Here is a 20,946-nt window from a genome sequence, read left to right as displayed (position 1 = left end):
TCCTATGTCTTCCAATCAAACAAAACACTTAATAGCCTTATCCCTTTAAACTCCCAATCTCTCCTAAAAACTCCCTCCAACCAAATGAGCCGTAACAAGGCTAGAATATGGGAATGGGAGTATATAATGTAGACCTCTTGTCAGTTCTGCTAGCTAAATTACATATAAGAATAATAATTTAGTTTTCTTGCTAGTTGGCTGCCTATAGGTTTTCATCTAGATGTATTCTGAGTAGGTAAAGCTAGCTATATACTTCCTCTGTTTCACAATGTAAGTCATTCTAGCATTTTCCATATTCATATTGATGTTAATGAATCTAGATAAATATATATGTCTAGATTCATTAACATCAATATTAATATGGGAAATGCTAGAATGACTTATATTGTGAAACGGAGGGAGTATATTTAGCTGTTTGCAAAAAGTATTGGTGATGGCTTCAATAATTTTGAATGGTATAAATCCATATTATTGACCTTCACAGCCTTTATCTAAAAAGCACTCAACTCCTATGATCCCCCATAAAAAATAAAAATCCTCACTCAGTTCGCCTTGATTTTTTTTAAAAAAACACATCACACTTTATTAAACGACAGCATTTAGGGGAATTGAATTCCCCAATACATCGCCCAGGATAAACCTAAGAGTTGGACCATCTTTAACAAGAGAGAGGTCAACTGAAAAAAGGAAGCAAACTTCCTAATGAAACTAAGCAGCAATGAAGGAGCCAATCGACAGGGTACTGCGGCAATGCCGCTACGATTGCATCCAAGGGCCTCTATTGATGTGTACTCCGCTTGACGAACCGGTAAACCTCTTCAGCTGCCTCCACGGGAACGACACATATGAGAGGTTTGGTGCGAAGCCGTAGATTTTGGTGTGAGCATCACCGGACTCCGCAAAAGATTTCCACGGAGTTCATCGTTGAATCTAAGGAGCTCGGACTGTAAACCTGCAAACCAAGGTTGCAAATCCAATCTGGGCTCAACCCGAACGATAAACCCTGCATGGTTATTACTGCCATGAGACAGAGAGGAAGAATTTCCCCAAATCCAGCCAACCAAAGACTCAATCTGAAGATGGTGGCGAAAAACTTGCTGTCTTGGTAACTCGATGGAGAAGGTTGAAGAAGAGGAGATCATCCGAGCCGCATCCACGCCGCCATTGCAGGACACATCCACACCACCGACACCATCGCGGCCTGCATCGGCGCAGCCGTCGCCGCTGCGGGCAGCAACGGCGCGGCCGTCGCCGCCGCGGGCCACATCCACACGGCCGCCGCCGCGGGCAGCATCGGCGCGGCCGCCACCGCCGCGGGTCGCATCTGCGCGTTTGCCCCGGCCACGGGCCGCATCCGTGAGGCCGCCACCGCAGCTGACCATATCCGAGTCGCCATTGCCACCACAAACTGCATCGGAGCCGCTGTAGCTGCCGCATGTCGCATCCGAGCCGCCGCCACCACCGCGGATCAGATCCGCACCGCTGCCGTCGTCTCGGGTCGATTCCGCGTCGCCATCGCCATCACAAGCTGCATCCATGTCGAATCCACCACCATCTCCAACTTCCATACCACACCAACGAGGGGAAAACGGGAAGAACCCGACCTAACGAGACTAGCCTGGCTACTTAGCTATACTAGGGGAGGGGGGACGACCCCTCTCCCTCCCGCCGCCAGCGACGAGGCCGCCGGAATCGAGGAGGAAGAGGGGTCGAGAGAGGGTGATTTACTGTAGCAAGAGAGGTTTCAAGAGAGAGTAGGAAGGTTGGCGAAGTTGTCGATCTCACTCAGTTCGCCTTGGTTAGGTGGGGATACAAACAAGGGCATATGGAACTGATAACATTCCTGATGCAGCAGTTGGGCGCAAGAGATTTTTAGGTGGTTGAGCATAACCACCCTCTCTATTTATATCATAAACCTCCTATTTATAGTTTCTACTTTGAATTCCTAATTTCACTAGAACTCAAACCATCAATTTCCAAATTCATCCAAACAGAAATCCTAGACAAATCTCATGCTGTTAATTCCACACCAAAATTAAAAGTTTGATTATAATTGAAAGTTTAAAGAAAAAAGTTGAAAGTTTATGTGTGTAGAAAAGTTTTAATGTGATGAAAAAGTTTAAAGTTTAAAGAAAAAGTTGGAAAGCTTCAGTCACGCAAGCAATCCGACTCCGTGATCAGACTGGCTCTCCTGGCCGGCCTGTCACCGAGCCGCTCTGCACAAACACCAAGCTGGCCTATAGGCGCCACTGCTGCTGCCCGGACCTGCACACCTGCATACATCGATACCACATTCATCCAAGAACTGCGTGCAGCGTGCCACAGTATCTCCACTACAGCACCTCAAGTACTGTAGCACTTCTTTCCCCAATTTAGTTTTCTTCAATTTTTCTCCACCAATTTCCTTTGTGAACACCAAGCTTGCACGTACACCTTGTAAAGCCTGTTGTAAAACTTCATCATCCAGCATTCTTGATCATTTGGATCTCAATTCCTCGCTGAATCTTGTCTCGGTCTCACCGCTGACCGAAATTAACCTACAAGAAAGCTAACTCTAATCACTTTTCAAATGGTATCCTAACCGTATAAGACTTTTCTCCTACCTAAGCATGGCTCCAGTCCTCACCACACACAATCAACCAAAATAACTATTTCTGTGCACAGATATTACAATTTGACCCATATTAGTCACACGCACTAACACCAACATTCATATATATTTCCAAACCAATTATGTTAATCAACTCAATTGCAAAGTTAATTGTTCATCACAAAATACCAATTCCATTAATCAATTCATTTGCAAAGTCGATTATTCATAAAAAAATATTAATTGTGACAAAGATTTCACATTAACGACAAAGCGAAAAAATTGGGGCTGATACTATGTTCTCACATGATGTGTGCTTCATATATATTGGAAACAAACACTCCTGCCACGTCTGCATTTGCTAGAGATACAATACATTATACTTATGTGATAGTGTGGCCGAGTATATTGGGATGAACGAGCACAGGTCCACTCAGAGTAGGCGATCTTATCCCTCAAAGTGATGCTGTTCTCTGATTGGAGCTTCTGAGTTTACTAGATGGGTCTATTCTCCAAGAGGGTACTAATGAAATCAAGTGGGCTTTAGTCAAGTCAATGCAGGAAGCAGATGCTACAAGTGTGGAAAGCGAAGTTCCCTTGAATCCTTGATGAAAGTTTAAAAGATTCTCTGGCCCATGGAACATAGAATACCTAGTTTTTCTTACCTAGATCGATCTAGGTCTCCTTTTTTTTCACACACCTATGCAGTCAATTTCCTCATCCAATCAATCCAACGCCATATATCCGGCCTTAATTTCTCTGCCGACAGTACTTGTCCTGTGATGAACGATCCAAGGATCATTTAATTTACAAGTTCTAATTAACTACATGCAGCAATACCCAAATTAGATCAAATCAATATATATAAATTCACATGTTATGAAGTGCGAGGTCGGGATAGTAGATGATTCTTGCAGGAACTAACGGTCCCAAAATAATCACAAGAGACCAGGCTCTTTTTTTTTTTTCTGATGGAGACCAGGCCATCTTTTCTAAAACTAGCCATGTTCAAATGTTCAATGGTAGCCATGCTTTACGTCTTCTTTAATATACGATGTCTGTTGAATTTTTTTACAAACGTTTAATCATTCGTCTTATTCAATTTTTTTACGAATATTAAAAAAATTACATACTAAAGAACATTTGAAGATAAATCAAATCATAATAAAATAAATAATAATTATAGAATTTTTAATAAGATAAATGGCCAAACGTATCTTAAAACATCATATATTAAAAAAATGGAGGGAGTATATGATACCCGAGTGTAATAGTGTCGGTGATCAGGTATATATTCACATTCGTATTGCCAGGCGACAAGTGTCAGGAATGTGAGACATGGCGAGGTTAGGATAAAAATCAATAGGCAGCATGGTCATATTGACGGTGCGGTTTTCACTTTGAATACCAGTTCAGGGGAAATAGATGGTATTCGGATACAACTCATGGACAATTACTAAATTTGTTCGTATGTGTTATCTAGGTTTTTGTACTCACAAAATACATATATAAGTACTAGAACTTATATGAATGTGTAATTCTATCCCAAATGACCACCTCTCTCGGATCCTATGTGGTGTTATGTGAAATGCCACACATGGATGCTAATGTGGCTATATTACTAATATACACTCACTACCAATGGGCACGATATAGGATATTTTTCCCCATTTTTTCTTTTCTTTCCCTTCTTCACTCCTTTGGTTCCCCACTTACTCCTGCTAGCATGGCGTCGATACCTTCACCATCATGTCCTCCCCGAAGCACGCAATATCGCTGCTCCTGTCCTCGCCTTCCTCCTCGAGCCCGTCTCACGCCTCCAGGGAGAGGAGTGTGCAGCCACCAGGGAGAGTGCAGGACATCCACCTCTGGCCGAGGTGTGGCACCTAGCCTTATGGGCCATGTGGAAGGCGCAGCGGTTCGACCTTGCATTGGCTGTCGTTGCCATTCACCTTGTTGACGATCTCAGCAACGCGAAGCAAGAGACAAGGACGAGGTCATCAACACTTGAGCTCGGGGGACAATGACAAGCTTGGCAACATGGATCTGGGGTGGGACAATCATAAGCGGATATATGGGGTGGTCCCGGGACCACCAAAAAATCCTAGCCCAATGCATATATACATATGTAAAAACAAAAAATAACTCCCTTATTAGTAAATTATGATGCACAGTCAGTCAACATATACTTGTTGAGATTATAGGCATATAATGATTTAATCTATTCCATAAATAAATCATAACATTACAGATGAAAACTAGCATGAACGCATCATTAGATCTACACATATAAACTACACAGTATAACATGAACAGATCAAATATGCGCAACATATTGAACACGTACCGAGGTGACGGAAAGACCGGCTGCTTGGTCGAAACTTTTTGCAGGCGTCTACGAAGTCACGAAACACGCGAGCGAAGAGGAAGGCGAGCCGTCGCGAACGAACAGGGAGCAGTCGCGCGAAGCGCTTCCCAAAAACCTTATTGCCGCCTTCTCCCAGTGCAGGACGTCGAAGGCAGAGGTTCTGGAGACCTGCTCTCCCGATCGCCGGTGCACGCCGACGAGCGAGATGGAGTAGTTTACGAGCGACGGCGCAGTACAGAGTAGGAGGCAAACCCTAGATTGATTTCGCGTGTGTTGTGTGAAGACGGCAAGTCGGTTTATATAGAGAAGGTTCGCATGATCAGGGCGCCCGCACGATCTCTACTGCGCGTAACCGAACCGGATAAGTCGCGCGTAACTTATCCGGACTCCACGCCGTTTGCACGTACCAAATTTTTCGGAACGTTTCCAAAACAAAAACGAATCCGAATTTGCAGCAAAACAAAACTGCAAAGAGGCTGCATCTGCGCAAGGGTGAGAAGCCAATTTTTCAAACCATTCGATGCGTACGTCGTGCACGCGCGCCGCCTGCCTTGCCCTGCCAGGCGAGGCAAGCGAGTGCGCGCGTGTGTTTCCCCTCTTCTCTCCACCACACATGCTTCAAGTGGCTAGGAGGGCATCCTCCCTTTTAAGGAGGTCCCCCTCTCCTAGAATAAGTAAGGTGGTACTAAACTCCACATCCATGCCATCCCATGAGGTGGGCTTTTGTGATTTTCCAAATAATTAATCTTCGAGTGGGCTAAGGCCCATTCATTAATTCCAACAATACTTAGATTCACATTTGAAGAATTTATACTTCTAATCTTGTTAGTATTTAGAATATTTAAGAGATATGTTATTTGGACCACCTATAAAAAATCCTAGGTACACCACCGGGGACAATCTCGAGCTTGGAGCAGCTCAAGCTCAAGCTTGTGTTGGGGGAGCAACTCAGCGCAGAGAAGCTCACACTCAAGCCCGCGTAGGTGGCAACCACCACGACAATGCGTCGGCGACGACCATGACAAGCACGCCATCCTCCGACTTGAACCGAACTACTCGAGAAGGCTACACTGGCAGTGCCTTAGTCCTCCTTGTTGCAGCGCACCGTGAAAGCGGGAGAGAGAGAGGAATAAGGAAGGAGAGGAGAAGGAAAAAAAAGAAAAGGAGGAAAAAATACTTATGTATTTTGGGCCCATTGGCAATGAGTGTATATGAGTGATGGTACCATGTTAATGTCTGTGTGATATGCCACGTCCACGACATGTAGGACCCCGAAGTGGTCATAGCAATTTAAAACCGAAATGACACACTCAAACAAGTTATGGGACCTCGATCTACACCTCGAGGGTAATAATAGCTAAGCGAACAAGGTGCATCTAGTCGCTCACATTGGGGATCTTGTAGCTATATGATGCTCATTATATCAATTGTTTTGTTTGAACTGCTACTGACCACTCAAAACATTGGTACATATTGGATTTCTTGGAGCAGTAGACGCTAATGATCTTTTTAGGTTCTTTCGTAGTATTTGATAAGTAAAGGTACATGAGGAGACATCCACTCTTGGGTAAAAGTACACTTCCCTTTCAAAAACAAATTACATAGATAGAATTTGAAATCCATATTGTTAGATGATGAGAACCAATATTGGTGAGCATTGTGAATTATTATTTTTACCACAGTCCGCGCCAATTGGCCACCTGAGTTTGACTAGTTCTGATGGACCACACTTGACTCTTGCTACAGATATGTTGCTGCTAGTTCATTTCTTTTTACAGCCTTGCAAATCGCTCGGTTCGGTCATCATTTCATTGACTTCACGCAATTTCTTATGTCTTGCCTAATTCATTGTGCATCTCTTGCATGCAAGTTATTAAATAGTTTTGTTGGAGCTTTGCCTATTTAAGGTAAATGCATAATAAGCAGGCCCGTTCTAATATGATTAAGAATCTTGTGTGTCAGTATCCCGATTCGTATATAGTATCTTAGGATACTACGATGCTACCAAGCCGAAACGATACCGATCCCACCAAGTATCCTAATTTTCATAGTATCTCGATCATACTATTCATCACTATACGATCCTATGAAATCTTAGGTGGTATCCCGATTTTACGATCCCTACGATACTACAAAATATTATTTAAAATAAGATGGTTTAAAAATAATATAAATAAATATGCTCAAGTTTATATAGAAATTAGCTAAATATATCAAAACCAACGTGATTTCTCTTGATAAATATCTATATTTGCATAACATATATTATTACTACATATTTTTATATAGAATTGCTATATATAATTAATATAAATATTAAATAAACTTAAAAAAAGAAAATCTCATAGTATCTCGATACTACGATACGATACTACTTTGAGCAAAACGAGACTACTTAGTCCTGATCCTAATAACCTTGATTAAGATACAGATTTTACTTAGTTTCCGTTATCATTCTTTTTAAACTACTAAACGGTACATTTCGTGTGAAAATTTTTTATATATAAGTTATTTTAAAATATCAAATAAATCCATTTTTAAGTTTGTAATAACTAAACTAAATTTTAATCATACGCGAAGGGCTTTCTCATTTTGTGTATCCTTATTTAGGCCCGGTTTAGTTCCCCAATTTTTTTTCCCAAAAACGTCACATCGAATCTTTGAACACATGTATGGAGCATTAAATATAGATAAGAATAAAAACTAATTGCACAGTTAGGGGGAAATCGCGAGACGAATCTTTTAAGCATAATTAGTCCATGATTAGCCATAAGTGCTACAGTAACCCACATGTGCTAATATGTGCTAATGACTGATTAATTAGGCTCAAAAGATTCGTCTCGCGGTTTCCATGCGAGTGATGAAATTTTTTCATTCATGTCCGAAAACCCCTTCTGACATCCAGTCAAATGTCCGATGTGACATCCAAAAATTTTCTTTTCGTGAACTAAACAAGGCCTTAATACTTCTCTTCATCAGTCGCGAAGAACTAGGCCTATTGTATAGGTCAGCAAGGTGGTCGTAAAACAAGTGACTTAAGTATATGTTAGTTTCAACCTTTTAGAGCAGAAATATTGTTCAATTCAGATTGGTCAAGTTATTGTTAATCTCCATGAAGTTCAGTAAAGGTTCTTTTCTATACCACCCCCGCCCCCAGGGTATTGTTACTGGTAAATCTGTAGTATTAGTAGAATATATTAATTGTGCTCTAAACATTGAAGCCTCACCATTTGGAATAAGCCAAACGGCATATTTGCAAATGAAAAATAATATGAATAAAACTTTTATATATGTGTTCTTAACGATCTAAAAGCAAAGACTAAAAATTAAACTACGATAGAAACAAAACCCAAAATCAACAATTTAAGGTTAAAAATTCAAATTTTAGCTGATAAGCATGAGCGAAAAGATGGGCTCAGTCCAGCATATTCTTAGGCTCTTAACCATGAATCAGAACTACAATCTAGTGACTACTGAGCAAATTTTGCTGGTCTGTTAATTCCTTCATGGGAATTAAAATGGTCATTTCAAACATCCACAATTGATGGAGATGCATTAACGGGATGAAGCAGGTTATCTCTTCTAACAAAAATTTAAGGAATTAACGGGATGAAGAAGGTTATCTCTTCTAACAAAAATTTAAGGAATAACAGAAAAGATAAGGAATTTACATAGGCAATGTCGACCAATTCACCTTGACCAAGAAGGAAGCGAGCTCAGTATTTAACTGGTGGGTGGAGCTTCCATGTTTCTTTGCTCTGATTGAACAAGCAATTTCATGATCCCGTTTAGAGCCTTTTCTCCGAGCTATGAACCTCAGGTGCAACATACCATCCAACATTACAGCAACCACGGACCTTCTCAAGCCACACGACTCACCAATGGTGCCCTGAAAGATCTTAAATTGTTGGCTTAACCCACCAGCATAAGAACACATGGTGAGATCGAAACAACTTTGGACTTCTGATATGGCAACTTCAAATGTGGCCTCCACTGCACTGGGAAGCAGTCCAACGGTGATGTCAACTGCCCCACCAACTCCATCAATGCGACTTCTGAACGGTTTACACGATGGCTTGCTTAGATCATCAAAGATGCCTAATACACCGTCAATCAGCTGTATATCATCCTCTTCTTGTTCTCCTGTCTTGATTCTCATATCATACTCAATTAGGGCAGATGAACAGAATTTTATGCCACGCTTGGGTCCAGTCATTCCGATGAGAGAACCCTACATAATTACAAATTTTTAGTAGCTCTTCATAGCAAAGTAAGAAATACCAAAAGCTAAATACTTCCTTTATGATGTTTCAATTATAAAGGTATGCAGTTAAGAGGAATATCCAACTCTATGGGCTCAGAACTTTGTTATGTGAGTGAGGACCTGTTGAGTACCACAAGTCTCTGGGGCCATGTAAATGTCTCCATGGTTTATCTACCTATTCATTCTTATTGGTTGTCTATTAAATGTATGACTCAAAAATCACTTCGATTTTTCTACACAGATGTATATCTAGATAAGGATTTTTTACCTTGACTCAGATAAGATTTTTTTTGCAACGAAAATTGTTTTCTTGTTCTTCCACCTGTTACTACAGTACATGTATATTTAGAAAGTGTGAAGAAGAACTGCAGTATTTCTGCTGAGCTCCCTATTGTAATCCTCATAAAACATGTGTTCAATATTGCACTAGTTGCTGGTGAATTCAATTCTCAGATTCAAATTTTCCTTACGAGAATAATTTGTAGCCTTCAGGCCGGAAAAATAAAAGGCCTGCGTTCTGTTTTCCATAATTTTCTGATTTTCATAACAACCAATTCTGGTTTTATTATGCTTCTCAATTTTGGTGCTGACTTCCTTTAAGGATCAGTACTTTTGCTTTCAATTTGCTGGATGACTATACTTGCCATGAGAAAGGCTTGGACAAGATCCCTGTACTAAATGATTGCTTTAGAACAGAACTACCAAATCTGACAGGAAATTCGAGCATTGTTCAATGTATCCTGTTAGACACCTAGCAGCATTTAGATGGATCACTCTGGGTGTGTTTGGTTCCCTGCATGGGACTTGGCTCGCACCCGCACATGCAAATTCCAGCTGTTTGGTTGCCTGCACGGAGATCTCAGCCTGGTTCCACACATGCAAAATACACTCTCGAGGCAGGCCCAACAGAAACGTGAGGAGTGAGCTTCGCTCCTAAGCCTGGCTGTGCGGATGCAGGCGCGGGTGCGAGTGCGTGACCCACGAGCAATCCGCTCACCTCTCCGGTTCCATTTGCAGCATGCTTCTCCTCTTCCTCTCTCCTCTCCTCTAGAGGCCCTCTCCTTCTTTGCCTCGAGGATGCGTGAGCAGATCCAGAAGGTTTGCCGGCTGGGGAGGACGAAGGAGCTCATCGGAGGACACTGCACTTATGTTGAAGGGACGATGAGCTCGATGAATGACACCGGATCTGGAAACTGGAGCGGCACCACCGCTGTCACCACCACCGTCTTCCTCCTCTCATCGCTGGCGCCATCTTCCATGGCCGTTCTTCACTCCCTTCTACAGCCATCGGATTGCTACCTGCTGTGGATCTAAGCACCGATGGCCGCAAGTGGAGGGTGGGAAAGGGGTTCGACAAAAAGCATGGCAGAGGAGGGGAAGGGGAGCAGAGATTGGTGCCATGGCCGAGGGGAAGGGGAACAGTGACCGGCACCGGCAGTGGAGGGGAGCGGAGACCAGCGCCGCAGGGCCCCTCTACCGGCAATTGAAGTGTTGGGGACGACGACATCCACGCACTAAGAATTTTTGTTGTTTTTCTTTTTTTCCTCTTTTTCCTCAAATCGGTTAAAGAAATGCATCCTGTATTGAGCACTGAAAGATACTACGGTTCATTTATTATACACCGAAGGGCAACTAGTTAATTTTTTTAAAACTGATTACGTGTTAACTATGCAATAGATTTCACTAGTATACTGCATTTTATCATGTTAAAAACCAGTTATAGATTGAAAAGGGGGTAAACTCACCCCCAACAAAAAGAGGTAACCAAACTCACCACTCATGCATCTAACCAAACAACATCTCACTTAATCCCGTCTCAAGTGATACGTCAACCAAACAACTTTCCTTGCACCTATTCATTCAGGCTAGGATCAGCCTGGATGGCTCATACATTATCAGATAATAATGCCAACAACACGGCATTATCAATCATTATTATGTGTCGAAGGGTGTGAAAGTAATTACATATTCTCCCCGATAATTTATTCATTTTTTTTATTACAAATCCCTATTACTCAACTGTATGTGCAATATATCTGGTACAAGAGGAAAGACATTGTGATGATTCAAATTCATTTATCATATGCTGTGTTTGAGAGGAGGGGAAAAGAGAAGATTGAGAAGATACGCAAAATGAGGTGGGCCCTTAGCACATCATTAATTGAGTATTAATTATTTCAAACTTGAAAAATATTAATGTGATTTTTTTAAAACAACTTTTCTATAGAATTTTTTTACAAAAAAAAACATCATTTAACAGTTCGGGAGGTGTACGCGAGGAAAACAAGGGATTTCTTCTCCCTATCTTCTCCAAACGACCGCTAGAGTAGAGAGGAAATGACAGGTTTTTCTATTGTCCTTACTCCGATAGATATTTTCTTTTGTTAAAACAACTAGCACCTTAACTGGTTCCATGATATAATCGCTGCACTACTATAGTCTATAGTGGAGTTTTTTCAGTTATAACTTAGTAGACCAAAACAAAACTAGGTAAAACCATAAAATTTTATGTAATATGAATATCCACTGCTCAACCACATATGGATTTTCTGTCTAATTAGTTAGTAAATCAAGAGTGCAGACTGAGTCCAATATCATACTTAATACAATGTTGCAAAATTGTATCCAGCCTTAAAAATGGAAAGGGAAAAGTGTTGCCAGTATTCCACTGTCTGTTCAAATCATAAGGATGTAAAAGAGATTAAATGTTGTAATATGTCATGATATGCATGTTTCATTTTATTTATAACCTTGTTAGTTTTTGGCACATATTGTAAAATGAATGAAGTACATTAACATAATTGCAGATAAGTGCAGATGCTTACCGGCTTCACGGCAATGGTATCATCCCTGCTGCGACGGACAACATAATTGCGCAGTGGATCCATGAGATCCCGCACTGCTATGTATCCATACAACTCAACTGGAAAACGATCAATGGAAGTTTTAGCCAATTTCAATGAAAAAATTTGCAGCATGGGACATGGTTGGTGCATAACACATGCTATTTCATCTGGCTTGCAATCTCCAGGATCTGACAGCATCATGGCCTCGAACTGGGCTTCACCAGAGATTTAAGTCATAGTTAAATAAGCAATCAGAACAAGAGAAATATTGAAATAACAGTAGTTTACACTTTCCCGTACTTATGTTCATAAATAAATAAAGCCATTGCCTAGTGAAAAAACTGACTTAATCCCATGTATGAAAGGCAAAATGTTTCACAAAACTCTGCACTGAAGTACTAACTACAAAGCCATCTTTGGGCTGCTATGGCAACTGTGCCTCTCCTATGATTGATGAGCTGATGACATGTGTTAAACGTGAGGGACATAAAAATTTTCAGCATGTGAATACACGACATTAACTGATATCAGTGTTGTTATGGATTGGCTAGGATAAGGGTCCTAAGACCCGGGGATAGCGTGCTCGCCCTCTAATAGCAGAGGAAGGGCTTCTCCCTGTTGAGCTAAAAGAAGCTCTGAGGCTTAGGGCTAACTTTAGAGATTCATTGATTGATTGATAATAGAATACATGGGGTCCCTTTATATATAGGGAGGACAGACTCACTTAAGGAACTAGTCTCTAGTATTATATAAACCAATCCAATCCAATCTCTATCTCTAACTTTCTAATAAACCTCATCTCTTTCCTAACTAGGTAATCTCCTATATTTATGTGACTTATTCCTAATTTATCATGCCTAAACTGTTGCATGGGCCAGGCCCATGCCCATAACAAGTGTTCACCTAGTCAACCAACTAGGCTGGCTAATCGGTGACTAGTTAGTAGTCGAAACCAACCCGCCTTGATTCAGTGAATCAGTCAGACCGACCGATTAGTCGGTCAGTATGATTCAGTGACTAGACAGTTCAATGGGCCAACTAGGAAATAAAAAAGTAGCACATGCTAAAATTTTGGGCCAAACAAGCAGGATAAGAGGGGGCGGATGGTTCCTAGGGTTAAGACGGTCCCTTTATTCCCTCCTTTGGCCCTGTATGGAGCAGCCAAGTGCCGCCACACCCTCTCACGCCTTCACATCGCACCGTTTATCAAATCTAAGTTTTATATTTCATTTAATCATCAATTGTCAGTACTCAATAGTTTGAAGATATGTTGTCAAATAAGGTAGCTGCTTCTGTGGTTTATTGTTCAACATATTGGAACTGCCAACTAGTCACCAACTAGTAGGACTAGTCCCTAGTCAGTGGGTCATCGACCAACTAGCACCTAGCTGAACACAGACTGAGATTTTTGTGCACATGTGATTTTCTACATACTGTAGCCTACTCCCTTCAGAACGGCACTAAATCATAGTGCATAGTTTAACTCTTAATAAGGAAGTATACCAAAATATGAATAGCGCAAAAAGAAAATACATAAATTTAAACTACTTACTCTCATCAGGGTTTGCAATACGGAAGTCTATTTTCCAGCCACGGTTGCCCTTAAATATAGAACCATCACGGTGTCCGCTATTCTTAAGGATGGTTATTCCAGGCTTCCTCCTCCTACTCCGTTTCTTCTCGTTATCATTTCTATTCTTCAGCATGGCAGCGGCCGGTACATCTTTCAGCGCTCCTTTTTCCTCAGAGCTGCTGGTCAGACTCCTCCATCCATGACGAAATCTATTGACAGAGAGCAGAAGTAACTAACTCTTCAGTCTAAAGCAACCAAATCATATATACTGTTCCCTCCATTTCATATTATAAGTCGTTTAGACTTTTTTTTTCTTGTCAAACTTGTTTAAGTTTGACCAAATTTATAGAAAAATATAGTAGAATTTCCAACACAAAGAAACACATTATCAAAATATATTCAATGTTAGATTTAATGAAACTATTTGGTATGTTAGATGTTGCTAAATTTTTCAATAAACTTGATCAAAGTTTGACAAGGACGGAGGGAGTAAGATACAACAAATGAAAACGCAGTCATTTACCTAAATTTGAACTCGACATCATGATTTGGTTACCTGAATTGGTTTAATTTCAGTTCCTTCTTGTTAGGATCATGTGTGGAATTAAATCATTTTCTTAATTTGCCTCCAAAAAATCAGAACAATGCGAACAGCCTTATGGATCATGATTAAAACAAAATCCTCCAAATTAGAAGTACGCTACGTACGAACCCAATCCAAAACCCACTACGACGCGCATGGCCCTCGCACATCCATTCACGGAGAAGAAGAAACCGACCAACAGAAGAAAAAAAATGCAGATCTATCTCACTCATAACAGGACAAGAAACCAGACCGGGATTCACGGCCCATGGATCGATCGGGAGAAGCCGCCAGGGCCACCGCCATCGTCCGAGCATCTCGCCCTGGCGCGGCCGCCGGACGAGAACAACAGACAGTCGTCGGCGGCGGCGGCGGCGGCGGCGCGGAGGCGGTCAAGAGGAGGCGGCGCGGTTGGGGCGCGGGGGATGGAGGGGAGGACAAGCGAAGGCGGCGGACGAGGCCGAGGAGGGTGGAGCGGGAGAGGCTTTGCATCCGCTGCGCGGCTGCTAGTTCTTGGCCAATGCCGCCGGCGATACGTGCGATCAATCGGGGTCGGGGGGCTGCAGTAGTGCAGTGTCTGGGGAAGGTGGACAATTTGGTAGGGTTCTACGGAGGGTAAAAGAGTAAAAAAAAAACGAAATAGGATGATTTCGGGTAGCTCCAGCCAAATTTAAATTTTGAAGAATCTATTTTAAAATATTTTATGAGATTTTTTATTATATTTATTTTTTTACCTTGACTTTTACTTGCAATTAAACGGCTAAGAGTAAAAGAATAAAAGTATTCTCCTAAAATTAGTTTTTCATTACTAGGTGATTCTAATGATCCAACCAATATGAAAATGAGTGGCATTGAGATTTTGGAAATATCTTTTGATGCAACTATCGGTTAACATTTTGGCATTTGACATTTGATACACATACAGTAGAAAATAAGTATGTCACATCATATATCAATTGCAAACTCTAAACAAAAGGTGCAACCTTAGCCTGAAATACATCAAACCTTATATATTTTAACGATTGATTGGTGCAACCTTAACCTGAATTTTTCATAGCCTGAATTTTAACGATTGATTGGTTATTCCTTCAATCGGACTTGACCCCAATATTTAAAGGCGGGGGTTTTGCATCCGCAGGACTTCTTCATGTCTTATTAGTCTGGCTAAACCATGGCCTCAGACAAGAAAAATACAAGAAATACAATATTAGACTCAAGAGTTCAGACCGGTTGGACATCTATTGTCTGACCAAGATTCATTGTCCGGTCATGCGGACATAACGTGAAGGCTATGATCTTTCTCATAAAAGCTAAGACTGTGTTTAGTTCACACTAAAATTGGAAGTTTGGTTGAAATTGGAACGATGTGATGGAAAAGTTGAAACAAGTTGACTATGACGTCATGCGAGGGAAAAGGTAAGGCAGTGGCGGTGGCGACACGTGAGGCGATCTCGCCGCCATGGCTTCCTGGGCCTAGGGTTTGGACGCCATGGGCGCTCCTTGAGGGATCCCGTGCAGGGGATACTCAAGCAGCCCAATGCTGTAGCACTGGGCTCTCGCAACTTGGCAGTGTGGGCTTCCATGGCGATGGTGACACGTCTGCACGGAGGGAGGAGAGGTGCGGAGATGGCGACTCGCTGCATGGCGCAGGTTGGTCAATCCGCGACCTTATCCCAAAGCAGGTAGAGGAGATTGAGCTGCCCTCTCGGTGGTTGTGGGTTCCAAGAGGTCGTGTGCTGGAGCCACAGCTAGGGTTTCCTGCTCGCAAGGCAGAGATTCACAAATTTGGGGGGAGTGCGAGGCGGATCTGGAAGGCCGCGAGGCGTAGGGTAGATAGCAGATCGTTTGCTGAGGTTGTACGGGGTGATTCCATGGAGAGGAGGCCACCGAATCCTCGCCCTGATCAGTGGCAATCAAACAAGAGGAGGGCTGTGGATGAGGAGCAGAGGGATTGGGGGGATCGGGCACCATGGGAGCGGGAGGAGGAGGAGCTCCGTGGGCGCCTGCTTGGACGGAATCAGCGAAGACCCGAAGGAAGATGGCGGCCGGATGAGCGCAGAGAGGGGGGTCGCAATTGGCAAGGTGAAAAGGGGAGAGTCTGGCAAGGTGAACAAAGGGAAGGGCTGGATGTGAGGAGATTCGACAAGAGGAGGAAAGAACAAGTCCAGGAGGGGCCCCGGGAGGACACCATCAAGTGCTACAACTGTGGTGAATTCGGCCATCATCAGGTGAGGTGCACAAAACCATCTCTCTGCTATGTCTGTAAGAGCTCTGGCCACATTTCATCTCATTGTCCTACCATGATGGGGTCTGATAAGAGAGTGGAGATTAAGTTTAAGAGATATGGAGTTAATGAGCAAGGTTTTTACAGCATGAAAATAGATGTTCCAGCAGGGGAAGGGTCTAAAACTGCTTGTAGGGGAATTTTGTCTGTTATTAGAGGCAAGGGCTCGGTTCCTAAAGTGATGGCTGAATTATCTTCTCTGTTTAAGGGCCTCAAATGGGATTGGAAGGTGAGACAAATTAATGATAATGACTTTCTAGTGGATTTCCCTAATCCTGAAGCTAGGAGCAAGCTGACCCTGGTTAAGAGCTTTGATTTTGATAAGTTTCCCATCAAGGCCAGTGTAACTGAATCAAAGATGACTATGGATGAACTGTATGTGGTTTGGGTAAGAATGTATGGGATGCCTGATTTTGCCAGATCTGAAGCTTCAATCAAAGCTGTCGCTGAATTGGTGGGGGAATTAGAAGAGGTGGATGGGACTTCTGTGGCTAAGGGGGAATTTGTGAGAATGAAGATTGGGTGTTCTTGATCCTTTTGCAATCAATTGTTCTATAGTGATATACATTAATGGAGTTGGCTACAAATTAAGATGGGAAGTGGAAAAAGATTCACTAAAAGGAACTGATCTTCTTCCTCCTGATGGGAATGATGATGATGAGGAAGATGACAAAGATGAAGACAAGAAGGATCTGGAAAAGAAGGAAGAGGGGGATAAAGGGGTGAGTAAGAACAAACCTGATCTGAGCAAGCTGGGTACTGGGGCTAGTAACAGTTCAAGGCTTATACAATCAGCTCCCCCTGTTACCAGGGGTGGTAAAGGGGCTACTCTTCTATGCAGTCCTGTTATCAAAGATGGTAAAGGGGCTACTGACATATGCAGTCCTGTTACCAAGGGTGACAAAGGGGCCATTCTGAGTGCATGTAAGTCTGATGTGGGTTCCCCAAAAACTCCAGAGAATTTGGCTATGATAGTTTGGCAGCCAGAGAAGGAATCCCAACACACTGAGATACTAGATCCTGACTCACAAGAATTAAGGGAGTGTGACTTGCAGGATCTGATGGATATTGATCTTCAGAAGAAATATGCCATAAGGGGATATGAAGATGAGGAAGATGGAAAATGTGCTATACCAACTGATTCTGATATAGAAAAAATGAGGGAGGAAGAAAATGAAGGGGAAGATGAAGAGCATGAGCAGGGGGCATGTGAAGATGTGATGGGTCAAATTATAGAAGAAGAGGCTTTTCTAAAGGTAGAAAGGAAGAACAAGAAGAAGGGAGTGATACCTGCCAAGAAACAAGGCTTAAGGGTGAGGGACAAGAATGTACCTGTGCAACTCAAGGCTGAGATCAGAAAGTCCAAGGTCAATCTGAATCCAGGTACATCCAATCCTTATGCCATTTTTAATTCTGTTGATAGGAATATTTTAAAAGAAATTGCTAGTGCTAGTTGTATTACTCTTGGGGATAGTGAGGAGGAGATTAATGTGAATTTGGAGGCTATCTGTGCTAGAGAAGTAGCTCAGGCTACCCTATTTGAGGCTGAACAGAACTTGATAAGTATGGCAGCTGTGGATGACTCAACTGGTAGGGAGGAAATAGAGGGGGCTATAACTGATGAGACAGCCCATCAGGAGGGGGTTGCAAGTGATGGGTTGACTGTGGTTGATGAGGAACCAATTGGTGAGGGTTTAGTGAAATTAAAGCCAGGGAAAGGTAGCCGGAAAGGCTCTGTGCTGAAAAAGAAAGGGGATGAGGGAAGAAGGAAAAAGTCCTGATGAAAGTTCTGTTTTGGAATATAAGGGGTTTGGGGGCTGTGGGTAGACAAAGGCAATTGAGGGAGCTAGTGTTTGAGCATAGGATAGATATTTTTTACATTCAAGAAACCATCAAGAAAGATTTTTCAGACAGAGAACTGAGGGGGTTGTTGGGTGATCAGTTTACTTGGAGATATGTAGCAACTATAGGGCATTCTGGGGGCCTTCTTACTGGTGTCAAAGATTGCCTATTTGAGATCATGGATTGGACTCGGGGACTCATCTTCTTAATATGGTTGTCAAGAACAGGAAGGATGGCATGATATGGGGTTTGATGAATGTTTATGGACCAGCTCATCAGGAGGGGAGAGATATCTTTTTGTCTGAATTAGGAGATGCAATCTCAAAGTGTCTGTACCCTCTGTTGATGGGGGGAGATTTCAACATGTACAGATATAGCTCAGATAAGTCCAATGGGGTTGTGGATGTGAGAAGAATGGATATGTTCAATAAGTTTGTCAATGATCATAGCCTACATGAGTTCTACAAGGCTGGCTGCAAGTTTACTTGGACTAATAAACAATTCTCTCCTGTTATGGGGGTACTGGATAGGGTTTTTGCATCAAACTCATGGGAACAAAAGAATCCTTTGACTTTGGTGTGTTCTTTGTTAAGAGTGGGTTCTGATCACTGTCCTATCTTACTGGACACAAGAGAGGAAGATAGGATGAGAACTAAATCTTTCAGATTTGAATTGGGATGGTTTCAACATCCAGGTTTTAGGGAACAGTTAATGAGGGTTTGGCCAGTGAGGTTGCAAAAGGGAGTTTTGGACTATTGGCACCTGTTGATGCCTTGTATTAGAAGATGGTTAAGAGGCTAGGGAGCCAATAAGACTAGTGACACAAAGAAACACAGGAAACTAATTGAACAGAAACTTAGGGAGATTGATGCAAAGGCTGAAGATAGGGAGCTTTTTTATCATGAATGGTCAGAGAGATATGAATTAGAGAAGGAAGTGGAGAAAATTTATTTCCTGGAAGAAATCTGGTGGCAATTGAGGTGTGGAGAAAAGTGGATTCTCAAGGGGATGCTAATACCTTGTTTTTTCATGGGGTGGCGAATGGCAGAAAACGCAAGATGCATATTTTTTCTCTACAGGATGGGGAGAGCACAATTTCTGATTTTACCCAAATTCAGACCCACATTTATGATTATTACAAGAAACTTTTTGGAAGGGAAGGGTGTAGAAATGTGCATCTTAGTGATGATGTTTGGGGGACAAATCTGAGACTCTCTGAGGAGGATAAATTAGATTTGGTCAAGCCTTTTACATTCCAGGAGATTGATGAGGTAATAAAAGGGATGAAATCAAACACTGCACCTGGCCCAGATGGGTTCCCTGTGGGTTTCTACAAGAACATGTGGCCAGAATTTAGAGTTTTAGTCAAAGAAATGCTTGATGAACTGCATCAGGGGTCTCTTGATACTGACAGGTTGAAATATGGGGTGGTCACTCTCCTGCCTAAGGTTTTGGATTTAAACACAATAAAACAATATAGGCCTATTTGTGTTCAGAATGTCATCATAAAGATTTTGACCAAGACCATCAATGAGAGAGTAGCTAGGGTAGCTGATAAAATTATTAGCTGGACCCAAACTGCTTTTATTCCTGGAAGAAACATTTTAGAGGGGTGTGTGATTCTCCATGAAACTCTGCATGAGCTGAAGAGAAAGGGTGAAAAAGGAGTTATTTTCAAAATCAACTTCGAAAAGGCTTATGACAGAGTAAATTGGGGGTTCTTATATGAGGTCATGAAGAAAAAGAATTTCAATCCTGCACTTATCAGTTGGGTGAAGAAGTTCAATGAGGGTGGCAAAGTCAGCATTAACATCTATGGTGATCAGGGCCCTTTTTTCAGAACTTTTAGGGGTTTAAGGCAGGGAGACCCTCTATCTCCTCTGTTGTTTAATTTAGTTGGGGATGCTTTAGCTGTCATTCTAGAAAAGGCAAAGGAAAGGGGGATTTTGAAGGGATTAGTTCCTGACCTAGTTCCTAGGGGTTTGTCCCACTTGCAATATGCAGATGACACCATTCTCTTCATTAAGGTGGGGGATGACAATGTGAGGGTTTTAAAGTTCCTTTTGTTCTGTTTTGAAGAGATGTCTGGTATGAAAATAAATTACCAAAAAAGTGAAGTATATGTGTTGGGAGTGGATAAAGAGGAAGAAATAAGGATAGCCAATATGCTTAATTGTAAAGTAGGAACAATGCCATTTACCTATTTGGGGTTGCCAATGCACTGTGAAAAAGTTGGGATGAAAGATTTTAGACTGATAATCCAGAAAGTGGAAAAGAGATTACAAACTTGGAAAAGTGGATATCTTACTTATGGTGGGAGAAAGATCAAAATCAACTCCTGTCTGTCGAGTGCTCCAATGTATGCGATGGGTTTCTACTATCTGCCTGGGGAGTTTCATAAGAAGATAGACTCCCTGAGAGGGAACTTTTACTGGCAGGGTTTGGGAGAGAAGAAATAGTACCACATGATGAAATGGGAGGGTTTGATAAGACCTAAGGATTTTGGAGGTTTTGGTTTTATGGATACTAGGATTATGAACTTGTGCCTACATAGCAAATGGGTTGTGAGGCTAGAAAGAGGGGATAGTGATATGTG

The 20,946-nt window shown here is 42.1% G+C and overlaps 1 protein-coding gene across 1 annotated transcript; it reads right to left on the bottom strand.

Annotated features, from left to right (window-relative positions):
• Window positions 1–7,445: 7,445 nt before the first annotated feature.
• Window positions 7,446–14,810, bottom strand: LOC127753457 (uncharacterized). The gene is made up of 4 exons (XM_052278936.1): window positions 14,478–14,810; window positions 13,621–13,850; window positions 12,048–12,283; window positions 7,446–9,189 (listed from the first exon to the last, which is right to left on the bottom strand). Exons 1-4 carry the CDS (start codon window positions 14,714–14,716, stop codon window positions 8,626–8,628), a joined length of 1,269 nt encoding a protein of 422 aa, XP_052134896.1. The 5' UTR covers window positions 14,717–14,810; the 3' UTR covers window positions 7,446–8,625.
• Window positions 14,811–20,946: the final 6,136 nt, after the last annotated feature.

Source organism: Oryza glaberrima, chromosome 10 (genome assembly GCF_000147395.1).
Source record: "Oryza glaberrima chromosome 10, OglaRS2, whole genome shotgun sequence".
Lineage (NCBI taxonomy): Eukaryota > Viridiplantae > Streptophyta > Magnoliopsida > Poales > Poaceae > Oryza > Oryza glaberrima.
The sequence above is the reverse complement of the archived record's forward strand: the minus strand, read 5'-3'. Positions and strand labels throughout refer to the sequence as shown.